This window comes from Myxine glutinosa, chromosome 10 (assembly GCF_964187855.1).
Source record: "Myxine glutinosa chromosome 10, kmMyxGlut1.1, whole genome shotgun sequence".
Classification (NCBI taxonomy): Eukaryota; Metazoa; Chordata; class Myxini; order Myxiniformes; family Myxinidae; genus Myxine; species Myxine glutinosa.
Window position 1 is genome coordinate 19,883,010 of NC_136270.1, and position 16,855 is coordinate 19,899,864.

Sequence of the window (16,855 nt, forward strand, 5' to 3'; positions counted from 1 at the left end):
CTGGGCAATGATTTAGAGAATATGTTAGAAAATTCCAGTAAACAATGGATTTGAGAATTAGAAACAAAGAAAACTAAACTGTTGTCCATATCTCGCTCTAGAAGCATGTCTTTCCCTTCTGTGCACATGGGGGGTGGGGGGGGGGGGGGGTCTTCAACCTTAACAGAATCATCTGAACTTGCATCTTCTTGATCTTGACCTCTCCCCTAACCTTAGTTGGGATAAGTACATTTCTGGTATTGCCAAGAGTGCTTCAAATTGAGTTGGTTGTCTTGTATAAGACAACTACACATCCCCTCATGGAGTACTGTTGCCCCATTGGGGCTCGAGCCCGAAGCCTGCCGCTTATCTCTACTTGATAGGCTCCAGAAACGCATAGTCAACCTGGTTGGTTCGAAGATGGGTTCAACTCTTCAGCCACTTTCCCACCGTAGGTCAGATGACACTCTTAGTTTGTTCTACAAATATTTTCATGGCAAATGTTCCACTGGTCTTTCTAACCTGGTTCATCCTGAACAAGTGTCCGGACGCAAGACTCAGCTTACCGTCCCTGCACGCCCATACACAACAGCTGATGATCCAAAGTGTAGATCAAAATTCGATGCAAATAGTTTTTCCCTTGTGCTGCCTCAAAAAATCAAATCGAATCAAAAATGGTTTATTAAAAGCATGTCTGGCATCCATTGGCTGAATTACACATGTATGGATTCACATTCTATAACGTGCCTATGATCATCATCTGGAATCATTATCCGATGATCTAGGCAAGATTTAAGAGGGATGTCAATTCCTGCGTTCCACATGTTTGAAGTTTTTTTTTTCCAATTTTGCAGACATTTGTACTTTAACTCTCTTTGTTTTTGATTTCTTTATCTTGTGGTTTGAGGTAGTTGCTCACCCTGGTGAGACTTGCCATTGCCACCCCTCTCTTGTGAATGTTTTTTGGTACCACTATGTCTGTGTCTTGAGTGTTTTCTTCTTTTTCTCTTTCTTTTATTAGTTCCCTACCCGGAGGGGGACGATAGGTTTGTGCTCCGTCTGTCCGTCCGTCCATCTGGTCCGTCCGTCCGTCCATCTGGTCTGTCCGTCTGTCCCACCTGTGGTTTTCTGCACTTATTTCCATATCCTGTTAACACATTCAACTGAAACTTGGTGTATGGCTTTATTATGATCAGTTACAGAATAAGTTTGAGTTTCGGGGAGTTTCGCCAATTTTTCACGGAGCTATGCCCTTTTTTATTGGAAAAATAACATCTTTTGGGACCGGAAGCGGACACGTATTGCACAGCATTCTCCCTCTTGCTTGTTTTGCTTTAACTTTATCAAACTTTTCTGCAGCTTCTTACCTCGAGTTGCTTTAGGCCTTTTTGGAGGATATTTCCATTAAAAAGTATAGAAATGTAAAGGAAAAGGAAAGGAGTTTAGAGGGGGGCCTAACACTAATCCTAAACCTATTCATATGATTATCTGCAAGATGAGGTTTTTTATGATAACCTCTTGATGGTAACTTTTATAAATATGTTCCAAATGGTCATTTCTGTGCTTGTATTGTAGTATAGAGGAAGGATAGTTATAATGTGTATAGTACGTGTCATGTGTACATACACTTGGCCCTTGTTCACCCTTCCCGCCAGGAGGACCCTGCAAAGAAAGGTTTTAGTGAATGAGAGTCATTGTTGATGCTTTCCAGCAGAAAACAATCTATCACCTTCGGTTATTGCATTAGATACACGTAACCATAACATATTCCTCATGAGTCACACTACATGTCTCAAGTAAGCTAAGTGTTTGAGCCAAATCCTTACGAGGAATTGCGACCACAAACATGGCACAATGTCCGCTCATCTAATGTAGATTGTGAATCGAGTTTTGAAATCAATATCCCTGAAGGATAATGCGGAGTAGAACTAGACCAGGAGCTCACCTGCAGACCAGGAAAACCAGGTTTTCCATCCTTCCCTGCAGGTCCTTGAGGTCCTGGTTTGCCCTGTGGACACACAAGATATGTAGTTAGGAAGAAGAACTCCATGAGTCATTGGTGAGATCAAAACTAATAACATTGTAACGATATGAAGGAGAATACGCTACAATAGGAACAACCAGACAGGTGTAATGATTGCAGCATCTGCTCTGAGTCTGGGAGTCAGTTGATGAATCATAGCAAATACATTTGCACGTACTGCTTCCTTATTTGAAGCTCAGCATTTAAAAAGGATAGAATATCCTCGTTTATTTTTCGATCAGGTAGCTGCTGCTCAGCCATCGTCAAGCTAACACTGTCGGCCATTCTAACCACCATGGGAGGCCACCTGAGAGTTTGCAGACTATGCTGTGGTCTGTCCAGCACTGATCTCGCATCAGCCTGCACGGGGTGGTGGTTACAGTGGCATCCACCTGAGTTATCCCTCGGTTATAGGGAGTTCAGGCTTCGTTCATCTCTCGTCTCCATTCTGAGTAGCTCACCTGCCCCAAGCTCACCTGCCAAGTCTATCTCATTCAAACGAATCTTCCCATCTCTGCCCCTGGATTTGGGTATGAATGAATGAATTTGGGTATGAATGAATAAATATTAATGAATGATCTTTTTAAGGCCATTTTTCCCCACTAGAGCGGGGGTCAGCCTTGCGGGCCCCATGACAATCATGGTTCCCTGTTTGAAGCAATGTTTTTACAGCTGGATGCCCTTCTAGATGCCAACCCTTAGTCGCATCTTACGATGCACAGGGATACAGTGTACCTATTCGAAATCGGGGTACACACCGGGATCATTCATCCCAGCAAGCTGGTACTCGATTTGCCGACCTCAGAAGGATGACAGGCTGAGTCAACCCCCCTGGCGTTAATTCAGCGATCGACCGGGATTCGAGCCAAGGATCCTCGGATCCCTAGCCGGCATCCTAACCGCTAAGCCAACACCAGCCTATATATTGTTATATATATTTCTTATTATTATTATTTTCCTCTCCAATCAGTTTCAATTCCTGGAGATAGGACTGTACTGGACTTTGGTGAAGTTTGACTTGTGGATTCTTCAGACAAACACAACCCAATATATGAGGTAACCTGTCAGGCAAATGAGTTCCATAGGTAACTCTGCAAAGAGAATGAAGAGACAACTACAGTTGTTCCCCTTTTACTTTAAGTGTCACCGAGTGTGAATTGTTGCGATGATTTGCCCCAAATTCATTCTGCAAGGATCTACTCTTTGGTGCACTTTGTAAAGAACGGATCACGTCAAACTCACCTCAAATCCCACATCTCCTTTGAGGCCTCTTTCACCCTGAAAAAAAAATAAAGGAAACATTTCAATTGCAATTGCAAAGAGTTTTGTCAAAGTATCCATTGAAGCAGGTCGAATGTGAGGCTGTGGATATGAATTATGGTTTGATATGTTGTATTATTTTTGTAACTATATTTAGTTTAGTACCAGCAGGGGTACCGGCATTGCCCTGTGCTCTTCTAATCCTGTTGACATTTTGAAGAAATCTAATTTTGTTTTATTTCAATTTTTTGTGGGGCCGAAAACATTTCTCCACACCTAATAAGGAAGCATGGGGTCAGGGGTGGGAAAGGGATACACTGGGTATGACAAACCAAATTAGGTGGGGATCTGGCCAGAAATGGCCCAGGAGTCATTTCTATATGATTGGTAATTTTCTATGATTGGTGATATTATGATTGGTGGTGTTTTTTTCTATGAGTTGGTCTTTATTTTGATTTCACATATACACATACGCATACACACACACACACACACACACACACACACACACACACACACACACACACACACACACACATACACACACACACACACACACACACACACACATACACACACACACACACACACACAGAATTGCTTTATTTAATATAGTAGGATATTGCAGAAAAACAAATGTTTTGTGTAAAAATTTCAACCCAGCCTTTAAACCATGAAATGAATGAATGAATGAATGATCGTTTTAAGGCCATTTTCCCCGCTAGAGCGGGGGTTAGCCTTGCGGGCCCCATGACAATCATGGTTCCCTGTTTGAGGCAATGTTTTTATGGCCGGATGCCCTTCCTGACGCCAACCCTTGGTCGCCTCTTACGATGCGCAGGGATACGGTGTACCTATTCTAAACCGGGGTACACACCGTGATCATTCATCCCAGCAAGCTGGTACTCAATTTGCCGAGCTCGGAAGGATGACAGGCTGAGTCAACCCCCCTGGTGTTAATTCAGCGATCGACCGGGATTCGAACCCAGTAATCCCAAGCCAGCACCCTAACCGCTAACCGCTAAACCATAAAGAAACAACACAAAGTTGAAGGTAAACGAATGGGCAGGTGTAAATGCTGTTCAGCAAACTGTTCATTTTGAATTTTCCAAAACAGAGTCACTTAAAGAGCTGTTTGGCTCACCTTTACCACTCGTCACATTTCACCTTTGTTTCCTCGTTATTTGTTTATTTCCTCACACATGCTCAGCTGATAAAGCGAAGGCTGTTTTTTAATTTTTTTTTGGAAACCCAGTGATTTTCCGAGGCATTTAATATAGCATTTACCTGCTTGTAATAATCAGATTACACAATTTGGTTGCATACCCTTTAGCAATTTATATTTGATATTTTGTTGAAAGATTGCTTGTTGCTATTTGGAAGTGTTATCATAAATGTCATTGTTATTGAGGTATAACAAAATTAGTTTGTCTGTTCTAGGGATTCTGCAACAACTTGCTGTGTTTGAATTTCAAAGATTGATCAAACACTTAACAGATTCAGTACTGAACATACCTTGGCTCCTAGAGGACCTTTTGGACCTTGGGGTCCAGGTAGTCCAGGGGTACCCTGTAACATGGAGGTACCATATTACACCCGCGCGGTGCAAAAGTGAACATGTTAACTCAATAAACCAAGAATAGGTTCTCCTACATCAGAATTCTACCATTGATTGGTGAACCAAGTCATTCTTTTTCCATTCTGATTGTAGTTCCATTGGATAGGGACACCTGGAGCTGATAAGGTTATGGATTTTCATTGATAACGAAAGCACTGTGACATTTTACAGTTTCCCTTGATGGATAACAAGCGAAAGCTCAATATTCCAATATTCTATAAAGGCAAATGTGGATGTAACAAAGTAGGGAGAGGAGGGGTACAGAAGAGGTAAGATGTAGTAAATATGGTGATGACGGAATTCCAACATGGTGAGTCAAGGTCAAATATAGAAAGAGTCAAATCTCAACATTAAAAAAAAAAATTTTTAGGAAAAAGAAACAAAAGTTTAAGAACTTGTTGGTGAAGAAAGAGAAATTGAAATTACCGATATTCCAGTAGGTCCAGGTAACCCCGGCATTCCGGGCTCGCCTGCAAACACACCTGAACCCTCCTGGTCCTATGGTGATAAGAAGTGATTGACAGATGAAAATAATCTACGGACTTTCACGGTTTATATATTGTGATGAGCAAAGATGAGCGACAACGGAACAAGCGTGAAATTGTCGGTGAGGTCACTGTGCTTACAACATTGACATGACCCCCAACAGGTCCTGGAGGCCCAGGAGGTCCAATAGGGCCTGGTAGACCAGCGAGGCCTGTTGATCCTGGTAGACCTGGCTGTCCTTGTTCTCCCTGAATGGATAAACAAATGATCAATCAATCAATCAACATGCAATTCCTTCTTCAAATACAATACAAAAATTTAAAGAAGGTGGCGTCAATCCCGAGAAGCAAATTGCTTGATGATGATGATGATGATGATGATGACGATGAGGATGATGATGATGATGATGAAAGCCATAATGCAAAACCATGTGCAGAATGCCAAGCAGAAATATTTTAATATCAATTTTAACAAAATTATGTTTGGTGGCAATGCCAAGGTATGTACAATGAGGCTTCTTCTTCTTCATTCATAAGCAACACAAGGCTGCGGGGGTAGCATCATTGACTGAGGGCGTGGCTGTGCCGATGATGCAATGCCCTCTGCTGGTTAGGGCAGGAATTTGTAATTTGTTCAGAATGCCCGCGATTGCTCTTCATGTCTCTTTGCTCTTCGTGAAGAAGTTCGTTTGCGTTTTGCTCTTCGAAGATTGCTCTTCGTGAATGCCCGCGATGTTACTCTTCAGAAAGACCAGGCTAGACCAGGCGAGTGCGCATACCTCTGGGCCATCCTACCAGCCCACAATGACACTGACATGGTATTTGCATAATGATACATCTCTTCAATTTGGATTAGCCTTTAAAAGCACCAATGTCTCATGGAACAATCATTGACCAATGGAGATAACCCTAGCTATGAACAGGAAGCACAAAAGTTGCGTAAACCCTTTTGTTGAGATTACTGCGATGATTTTTCATGTACTTTATAACTGAACCACTGATTGGCTATAAACTTGCTGATCCTAATTTCGGTATTTTCAGAACTATTTGCAACAAGGAGAAAGTGATAAGAATTCCAGGATTATAATGTGTAAGTATAATATTAATACACATTATATGGAATTACACTCCCAGCTTGGAGCATGTGGATGCCAACAGGGTGATGCCGGCATCAACATAACCAAAAGCATCATTCATCTACTTGAGTGCAAATGTGAAAATGCTAAGTTCAAACCTGCAACAACCCCATTCATTGACAAAAGTAATCAATCTTTTAGTTCCACGATTACACGAGTCACTTCAGTTGTTTTTTTTGGTCGTTCAAAGGTCCCACTTGCTGTTGCCTTAGCGGTCAGGGTGCCGGCTTGGGATCCCACGATCCTGAGTTCAAATCCCGGTCGATCGCTGCATTAACGCAAGGGGGTTGACTCAGCCTGTCATCCTTCCGAGGTCGGAAAATTGAGTACCAGCTTGCTGGGATGAATGGTCCCGGTGTGCACCCCGATTTAGAATCGGACCGGGATTCAAACCCAGGATCCTGGGATCCCAAGCCAGCACCCTAACAGACCAGGCTTAATAGTCCAAAATAAAGGATGTTTTTATACGTGTAATACAAATAAAAGTAAAGGTAGTTGTATATACATCACCCTTTCACAATCTACGTATATCAATCAATTGCCACTTCTACAAGCATTCATCACTAAAGGTCTTCCAAAAATTGTTGTTGTTGTATATCCCTGGACAGTTCTCTTGATACAAGCCCACAGCACGGAGACAACCGATCGCACTCAGAAGAACGACCCGGAGATTCCCCAAATCCAGGATGGTGTACCCCTGCCTACACGAAATCAGGACAGAGGGAGAGAAGAGACAGAGACAAGAAGGAAAGGGCTGGTCCATGGGGACTGATTGGCACTTTGACCATGACGGCGCTGTCCTGACGAATCCGGGCAGCTGGAATGAATGGGGAGGATTTGGCCCCAGACTTGCGTTGAGGGGTACAACCACCACGAAGAGGCATCCCCGATAGTTGTACCAAAAAGTGTTGTCGAGGCCGCTGTCAGTAAGTCATTTGCTCTTTTCTTTCTCCTCAAGCTGAAGGCAAAGCCTCGTTTTTTAAATGCTGAACTTGCTTACCTGGAGATTTGTTGCAGCATTGATAACTGTACTATGGTAAATGAGAGCGTGGGAGTAGTTGTGACGAGAAACAAGTGGTATTTTTGTAAAAAAAAAAAAAAAAAAAAAAAACTCTTTTGGGGTTTTTTTTTTACTTATCGCTGACCTGTTCGTCTTTTCAGTGATTCTTGGATTCCTATTACTCAAGTATGTACAATTATACTGCCGATCGGTATTTGACGGGCTCATTATGGTGCAAGCGGGGGAATAAAACAATGACCAGCATTGTTCCCAAAAAGTTAGAGCCCTATAAAAATCAGGAACACATGTTTGAGGAGCTCTACAGATGTTTTCATACCTTGACTCCCGGTAATCCAGGCCGGCCGGAACTACCTGTTCCACTTGAATCAAGAGTGCCAGGTTTTCCCGGAATACCTGGCAACCCAGGAGTACCATGAGGACCAGGTAGGCCAGGAGGACCAGGTGGGCCCTGACACAAGGCAAATATGACACAGGTTAAATGCTCAAAAGCATGAATATTGTTCAAAAATCCTTAAGATGGAATGCACCAAATCATATTAATATTAATATAATGTAATCATGTTACACAATTTACAAAGTTTGATCCAAATGACTCACCCTTATGACATCATCTTCATCATCTGGGTATCCAGAACCATCAATTCTACCAGTGTTCTGAAACCAAACGAAGAATAACAGTATTGCGGAAAAATGTGACAATTATCAATGTCCAATGATAACATAATATAAGCTTGATGGAGACATTACATGATAGAAACATGAAAATAAAATAGTTTTGATTGCACAAGCAAACCCTTACGTCTCCATGTGATGATAATCGGCCGGGTACGCCAGGAGGACCAGGTGGGCCAGGTATTCCAACACCAGGGGGTCCCTGCATCACATGATTAACCAAATCATAAAATATAATGTAAGAAGTAAAATAAAAATGCACGAGCAAAAGCACGTGATATTCATCTGATAAGTCATACAAGGACATACAGGAAATCTCGACGCAGAGGGAGGCCAATAGGCCCATCATGCCTGTGCCACATCCACACCCACCAAACCCAAGTCAATCACCCAATCCACAAGCAATCTAAATGGCCACAATACAACTCCATCCACACCAAAACACCAATCCAACCTGACATACACTTATTTATCAGGTGGAAGAAGAACAGCAGGGGGCGACATGGGTCAGGAGGTACACATCGTTGAGCTTCTGCTAATAAGAAACATGAAGTTTCGTTCCACTTCAACTATAGTTCTGAACAATAATAATTGATAGTAGAGACGAGGTTTAAATTAACCATGATGAGCGAGTCAATCCTGGCTCCATTTAACAACTTGTGATAGTGGGTTTTTTTCATAACAAATGATTGCAATAAGACATCTTAAAAGTATGATTCGATTTGAAAGAAAGAAATCTACATTTATATATCTAAAAACCATAACCTCAATATCACCAACCTTATTTCCTTTATGGCCCATGCTTCCTGGCGTTCCTGGCATTCCTGGCTGGCCCTTTTCCCCCTAAAAACAATGACAAAAGGAATATTTTGTGGAAAGTACAAAAAAAATCAGAAAATGCAGAAGAATATTATACAATGAATGAGTAATAAAAATGACAGTAATTGCAAGGGAAAACTAGAAGGAGCAATCAGATTGCAGACCCTCGCCAGGATGTGTTTTCAGTGGTTTTGGTTCCGGGTTCGGTTGCGAGAGGACGCTGGCGTTGCATATTCGCCGCTTCTCCGACTGGATGGATGTACAGGATCTGCTTCTACCTTTCTGACCTGACATCTCACACCTGTCCTGCCTTTTCACACCCGCACGTGCCGCGTGTTCTCCGGCTGGATAACGGAATCTGCTTTTGATGGTACGGAATACGGAATTCGAAAGGCCCGCTCCCGTTGTTTGTGTCCGTGGCCTTGTTTGCCGGTGGCCTTGTGGCCTTGTTTGCCGCTGTGGTCTTGATTAGCGGCTGCAGTCGTTTGCCGCTGCGTTTGCCGCTTTGCCTCCTCGACCTTGGCCTCGTACTCGTCCCTTCGCTCCTGCCTGGCATGGCTCTGAAGTACTCCGCCGCAAGGCTTCTTCTGCTCAATACCCGCTCCACCCCATCATGCATCTCTGCCATCAAATCAAATGGACTCCTCCGACGACCCAGGTACATTCACCGTGGCTCCGGTCGCAAGTTTGTTTATTTGCAATCAGGTCACTCCATCCCCGTCCTCTGGTCGGCTCAGCGCACTCTCACTCTTCGTCCCAGCGCACCTGGTCACAGCAACCCACACGATCGCACCTCTTGCCTACGAACCCTGGCTAAATCACCTGAATTCATCCCTGCTGTTCAAAACAACATCAAGCTCACCCTGTTCAACACCCGGTCCCTCAACAATAAATGCCTCATCCTGAACGAATACATCCTGGATAACAAACTGGACTTTCTCTGTCTCACCGAAACCTGGCAACAACCTCTGGACTACTACACACTCAACCTCACCACACCCAGTGGATATTCCTACGTCAATAAACCACGCTCGGAGGGCCGAGGTGGTGGAATTGCCGTTATCCACCGTCAAGACATCAAGACCAACCTCATCTCCATCTCATCTGCTCCATCATTTGAACACCTGGCTTTAAAACTCTCTGGTCACACGCAGTCAGTCATGGCTGTCGTCTACCGCCCTCCCAAACCACACCCATCATTCCTGTCTGACTTCTCCTACTTTCTGACCCAGCTATGTTCCCTCTCCCCCTCAATCCTCCTCCTTGGTGATTTCAATATCCACATGGACTCCACTGACTCCACAATAACCACTGACTTCACTGATTTACTCACCTGCTTTAACCTCACTCAACATGTCGACTTTCCTACCCATATCCGTGGTCACATTTTGGACCTTGTCTGCTCCACTGGATTAAATTTGCACCATCTCTATGGCTCCGACCTCACCCTCTCTGACCACTTAGCCATCACTCTGACCATCAACATCCCCGCCCCAACACCAAGGCATTATCGCACAATCAACTTCCGTAAGCTAAACGCTCTTTCACCTACCTCATTCTCATCCACCCTCTCTGAAAAAATGTCCACTTCTCCCTTCATTGACCTCCACACCCCTTCCGACCTCACTGACTACTACAACCACACTCTCTCCTCCTGCCTTGACCAGCTTGCGCCTGCAAAAACCAAAACAGTTTCTTTCACCCATTCTGCTCCCTGGTTTACCCCTGAACTCCACCTGATGAAAACTCGTGCTCGCCAACTTGAAAGACTCCGCAATAAAACGGGTCTCACAGTTCACTCCCAAGCCTACAAGGACCACATACAACACTACAAAGATGCCCTCTCCCGCGCCCGCTCTGCCTACTACTCTCAAATTATCCACTCTGGCTCCGGAAACCCAAAAGCACTCTTCTCGACAATAAACAAACTCCTCCGCCCCCTGAACACCACCACCCAGTCATTCACAGTAGACAACTGCATCTCCTTCCTCTCTTTCTTCCAACGCAAAATTGACAACATCTACAACAGCTTGACCACCGCCGCACCCGCTCCCCCTCCAACCACCTGCCCCCCCTTGTCCTGCCATCCCCTGTCTCGGTTCTCCCCAATCTCTCCTACTGACCTCTCTGAACTCCTCATAGGAATGAAAACTGCCACCTGCACTCTTGACCCCATCCCCTCCAGCTTTGTCAAAGCCTCCCTCCCTGCTCTCTCTCCACTTATCATTGCAACAATAAACTCCTCCCTGTCTACAGGCATCGTCCCACCTTCCCTCAAAATTGCTGCTGTTACCCCCATTCTAAAAAAACCTGGTCTAAACCCTGACACCCTAAACAACTTCAGACCCATCTCCAACCTACCCTTTCTGTCAAAAGTTTTGGAACGCGCTGTAGCCACTCAACTCAAACATCATCTCTCTGCCAATAACTTGTATGAAACATTCCAATCCGGATTCCGCTCCAACCACAGTACTGAAACTGCTCTCCTCAAAATCACCAACGACCTTCTCCTCTCCTCTGACGCTGGCAACCTCAACATTCTCGTCCTCCTCGACCTCAGCGCTGCCTTTGACACCATCGATCACACTATCCTCCTCACCCGACTTGAATCCACCTTTAACGTCACCGGCACTGCCCTCTCTTGGATTAAATCATACCTCTCTGACAGATGCCAGTTCATCTCCATCAATAACTGCAAATCCCCCACTGCTCCCCTCCCCCAAGGTGTCCCCCAAGGTTCAGTTCTTGGCCCCCTCCTCTTCATCCTTTACCTGTCCCCGCTCGGTCACTTAATCCGCCGTCATGGTCTCCAATTCCACTGCTTCGCCGATGATATCCAGCTTTTCATCTCCACCAAGTCCGTCTCCACCGACACCCACTCTATCCTGACAAACTGCATCACTGAAATAAAATCCTGGCTTCAAATCAACTTCCTCAAGCTTAACTGTGATAAATCTGAAATAATCATCATTGGCCCAAAAACGCTCACAAAATCCACCCATAACTTTGCCCTCAACATCGACGGTATCCCAGTATCCACCTCCCCTCACATCCGGAATCTTGGCGTCATCTTTGACCAAACCCTTTCCTTCGACAAATACACTAAACAGATCACAAAGTCAGCCTTCTTTCACCTGAAAAACATTGCCCGTCTCCGCTCATCCCTCTCCTCCACGGCTGCAGAAACCCTCATCCACGCCTTCATCACCTCCCGTCTGGACTACTGCAATAGCCTCCTCTATGGTTCACCCTCAAAAATCACCAATAAACTCCAATACATTCAGAACTCCGCTGCCCGTCTACTCACTCATTCCCGGACCCGTGACCACATCACCCCCGTCCTTTACAAGCTTCACTGGCTCCCCATCCCCCAGAGAATCCAGTACAAAATCCTCCTCTTGACATACAAAGCCCTCCATAACCTGGCCCCATCCTACCTGGCTGACCTCCTCTCCAGACACACTCCCACCCGCAACCTCCGCTCTGCTGGTACCAACCTCCTGACCCCCTCCATCCGGACCAAATTCAGATCCTGGGGGGACAGGGCCTTCTCCATCGCTGCTCCCACCCTCTGGAACTCACTACCTCACACCATCAGAGACTCCTCCTCACTCACCACATTCAAAACATCACTAAAGACCCACCTGTTCAACGCTGCATTCAACATTCAACCCACAGCATTTAACCCCTGACTATCTCTTCTCCTTCTCCCTCCTTTTGCTTTAAATATTTCCCTATTGATTCTTGTCTTGTCTTTTTGATTCTTGTCTTATATATATGCCGTATATCGCTGCTGTTTGTTTTCTTGATTCTTGTCTTTTTGCAATTGTTGTTTTCATGTATTGTTATGCATTATGTTTTCCACTCTGTCAAAGCGCCTTTGGGCTTCTGGAAAAGCGCTATACAAAATAAATGAATTATTATTATTATTATTTAAGGCTTTTGTGTTAAAACAATTATGGCGGCCGAACCAAGTGACTGATGACGTCATCATTATTTTTTCTCTGCCAAATTTATCCCTAGATGACGCTCAAGAAATTTCATCTTGATCGGATGAAGTTTTGTACTTGTCGAATTATGACGTCATAATGGAGGCACCTATCATCATTAACATATTTTATTCCCCATGGAGAGTTCTTTACAATGAGCCATGTCTCAATTTTTTCTATTCAGCGCTTTCGGAGATATAGAGGTGCATAATTTTTTCGGTTTTTTCCAAGATAGAGGCCGAACCACGTGACCTATGACGTCATAATTATCATTAAAAATTTTACAGGTGGTGTTGCACCTATGGTGAAAATTTCCTGTCAATCGGACCAACGGTTGCAGAGAAAATCATATTTATTCTGTGCGGACAAACAAACAAACAGACAAACAAACAAACGGACTCAAATGCAATATCCTCTCCTCTGGCGAAGGTAAATATACAGAATGTTGGTATAAAGTCAAATCTGCCAAAATCAATTACATATATCTGGAGAAACACAGGTGTGACATCAATGGCTTTTGGTAGGTCGTCGGTGATTCACTTGGGGAAAAAGACCCTATTGTACTCGGTGCTGATTACGCGGTAATCATTCAGGTTGGAGAGGTCATCGGTGCGCAAGTCCCATGTGAAATTCAATCGATTGAGACAAACCAGACGACTCTTGGGTCATGGCCCAGTGACAATGAGGTGAATCGCCTGGGATTCGCAGAGGCCCAGCACTCCAGTGTAAGTCAGGATTCATTCTCGTGTCACACTTTAATAGGATTTATTATTGTGTGATTGCAACAACAGTAACCTTAGAAACATCATTTAAAACCACTTTTGTTGTTCCTAATTTTCAAAAATATTTGTAACAATCCAAAAGTCACGTGATGTGATAAATCAAACTATCATGAAGATGGCATTTTGTGAGTTATTTTGTATGTATCACAGAGCTGTATGTATCAGCTCTATGAGTTTACCCAAAAATTATTTTTGGAAGCGAATGTACTCAAGAAATGCTTTACATCAAGGGTGTATGCAAAGAGTAACGAAGACTCACCGGTAACCCATCTTCTCCAGGGTCTCCCTGTGGTGGGGGGAAAAAAGAAGCAACAGCATGGTAATAAACTTTGGTTTATTGATAAACTTTGGAAAACTTGATAAACTACAACGGCACTCAGTAGAGAGCATACCTCCACCTGGTTGGCCATATCACTCAATGGTGAAGAATCACTTAAAAATTCCACTCGGTGGATCCGGATCCGGATCTTCACCAAAATCGAATCCATTCTTCCTCGTCACACACACAATCTCTCCAACAAGTTTCGTCCAAATCCATCCATAACCTTTTGAGATATCCCGCTATGTATCATTTTTGGTCCGATCTCCAAATGGTGAAGAATCACTTATAAATTAAATAATTCTCATATCCGAATCCATATTCAGATCTTCACCAAAATCGAAACTATTTGTCCTTGTCAGACACCCAACCAGTCCAGCAAGTTTCGTTCAAATCGGTCCACAACGTTTTGAGATATCCTGCTATATATCGTTTTTGTCCCTATCTCCCAATGGTGAAGAATCACTTTTAAAATTCTAGTAGCCGGATCCGAATCCGGATCTTCACCAAAATCTAATCATTTCGTCCTTGTGACATACAATACATCTCTGCCAGATTTCGTCCGAATCCATCCACAACGTTTTGAGATATTTTGTCACAAATGGACAAACAGACAGACAGACAGGGGTGTAAACATAACCTCCATCCACCTTTGGTGGCGGAGGTAACAAGCCCAGTGCTTGTGCTTGATACACACAGACAGACAGACAATTAGCAGTTTTCCAGGGACAGACAGGTCTTTAAACAGTTAGCATACAAGGAGAGCCCAAAGATTGCCCCTTCGACAGAATGATGTGCTCTTTGATACATACAGTACCCATTCATTACCTTCCACCAGAATGGAAGTTATGTTGAAGTTTGTCCCCGGTGGTAATTGAACTCAGACATTGAAGTGCAATATTGACCGAGTTATCCCGTTCCTGCCCATGGACTTTACCGTTAAAGTCACTATATTCATTGATATTTAAAACGCAGCATAAAAACAAAAGACATAAACGTAAGAAAGTAAACGTCGTCATGTTGACAGAAATTAAATTAAAATTTGGTGTCGTGATCAAATGCTCAAGAGGTAAACTGTATTCCATACTAATCACTATAGTTTACACATTGTGTAATCACTAACAAACCGTGCTCCGTACGTACGTACATAATAAATAGAAGCTTTATGATTAATAGGCAAGCATCACTGACCTGCTGCCAGATATCAATGTAAAGTTTGTTTATTTACTTATTTTACAGACACGTTTCCGGTTTTTATGTAAATTTCAATTGCGATTTTTATTTCACAGTTTACAGTTATAGAAGTTACAATTTTCAAATGCTAGATATCGATCGAGGTATTTTTTTGGTTTTTATTTTGCTTACATACACCATACAGTATGCATTTACGTTTTTTAAATGTAAATTTTCATTTACGGACGCTTTCCGACGGTTCTGTGACTTTTCCTGGTGTACCGACTTCGATGGCAATCGGCACACCAAATTTCAGCTTTGTCCGACACCCGTAAGGTACCCAACATTAATATCAGTCATTCAGTGGTTAGAAAGAGCTTTATATATTTGATATAAGAGAGCGTTGGTGCTGAAGTCGTTACTCGGCGACAATCCTGGTTGGGTCGCCACTCTGACTCGGGCAATTTTGGAATTTCTTCAGGGTGCCAGAGAAAGCTCACCTACTCTCCATGGACAACATGGGATCTTTAACACCCACCAACCAATGCCACCCACCCGGTTTAACGTCCATCCGAAGGACGGCACACACATTGATGAATCACCCAACCTGTGAAACACCAGGATGGCAGTTTATAACTGGGTCAGGATTCAAACTCAGGCTAGACAGGCTAGATTAGACAGAGTGTGAGTACCTCTAGGCCATTCTTTCAGCCCGAAGCATATTTACTCGAGGCTATTCAATTGATCATCACAAACATATCATTTTGCGTGATGGAATACTGCTCCCACATTTGGGGTGGAACGCCTGTGTTTGCCTCCGCTGTTCTTGGTCGACAGCAGGCTAATTAGGCTGTCTGGCCGTTTGTCTGAGGAGCTACCAACTATAGTTCTGCCACCCGTGAGGTTCCTCCGCACCACTCAGACACAATCACGCACCTTACATTTATATAGGTATATACAGTACATTGGCTTGACTTCATTTGGTGTACCATACTGGTGCTGCCAAAGCAGTTTCTTAGTAAGGGTTACACTGGGTGGTTTGCCATTGCCTTCCCAGCATTGTTTGTCCATGCTCTGTGCTTGTAAGTTCTAAGTGTCAAGCAAAGGAACCAGCAAGAACCATTAAAAAAAGAGTCCTTGGTATGAGTCGGCCAGGGTTTGAACCATCAACCTCCCAGACTCAAGGCGGAAACACTAACCCACTAACCCAGGTGCTTAACAGGTGCTTAATAGTACATGTGTACGTACTTTTACTTCTATATCATGCAATTATGCCATGAGGAAGGTGCACAAAACGAGTACTTACTTGAATCCCATCAGACCCCCTGGGTCCAGGTGGTCCAACTGGACCTTGTTGACCCATTGGACCTTGCACTATTTGGGTGGTTGAGCCGTCGGTGCGCTGCAGAATTGTGGCTGGGCCTGGTGGTCCGATGGCTCCAGTTATGCCTGGAGGACCAGAGTCCCCTTTGGCTCCTTTAGACCCTGGGTATCCAAAGCCAGCAGAACCCTAAAGCACAAAAATTTAAATATTAATGAAAAGAAAATGGTCACCATCAATACATCACTATAACCTGGA

At 43.8% G+C, this 16,855-nt stretch overlaps 1 protein-coding gene across 2 annotated transcripts in view; it reads right to left on the reverse strand.

The window, feature by feature from the left end:
* The window catches only part of LOC137434383 (uncharacterized), a 175,722-nt gene that overhangs the window by 55,388 nt on the left and 103,479 nt on the right, over positions 1-16,855 (reverse strand). For both annotated transcript variants that reach the window (XM_068127326.2, XM_068127325.2), the window contains exons 10-21: positions 16,583-16,786; positions 14,044-14,070; positions 8,975-9,037; positions 8,322-8,396; positions 8,120-8,176; positions 7,839-7,970; positions 5,507-5,614; positions 5,307-5,378; positions 4,778-4,831; positions 3,245-3,280; positions 1,925-1,987; positions 1,606-1,641 (exon numbers count right to left, since the gene is read on the reverse strand). In XM_068127326.2, the coding sequence (XP_067983427.2) occupies positions 1,606-1,641; positions 1,925-1,987; positions 3,245-3,280; positions 4,778-4,831; positions 5,307-5,378; positions 5,507-5,614; positions 7,839-7,970; positions 8,120-8,176; positions 8,322-8,396; positions 8,975-9,037; positions 14,044-14,070; positions 16,583-16,786 (927 nt within the window). The remainder of the gene's footprint in view (positions 1-1,605; positions 1,642-1,924; positions 1,988-3,244; positions 3,281-4,777; positions 4,832-5,306; positions 5,379-5,506; positions 5,615-7,838; positions 7,971-8,119; positions 8,177-8,321; positions 8,397-8,974; positions 9,038-14,043; positions 14,071-16,582; positions 16,787-16,855) is intronic.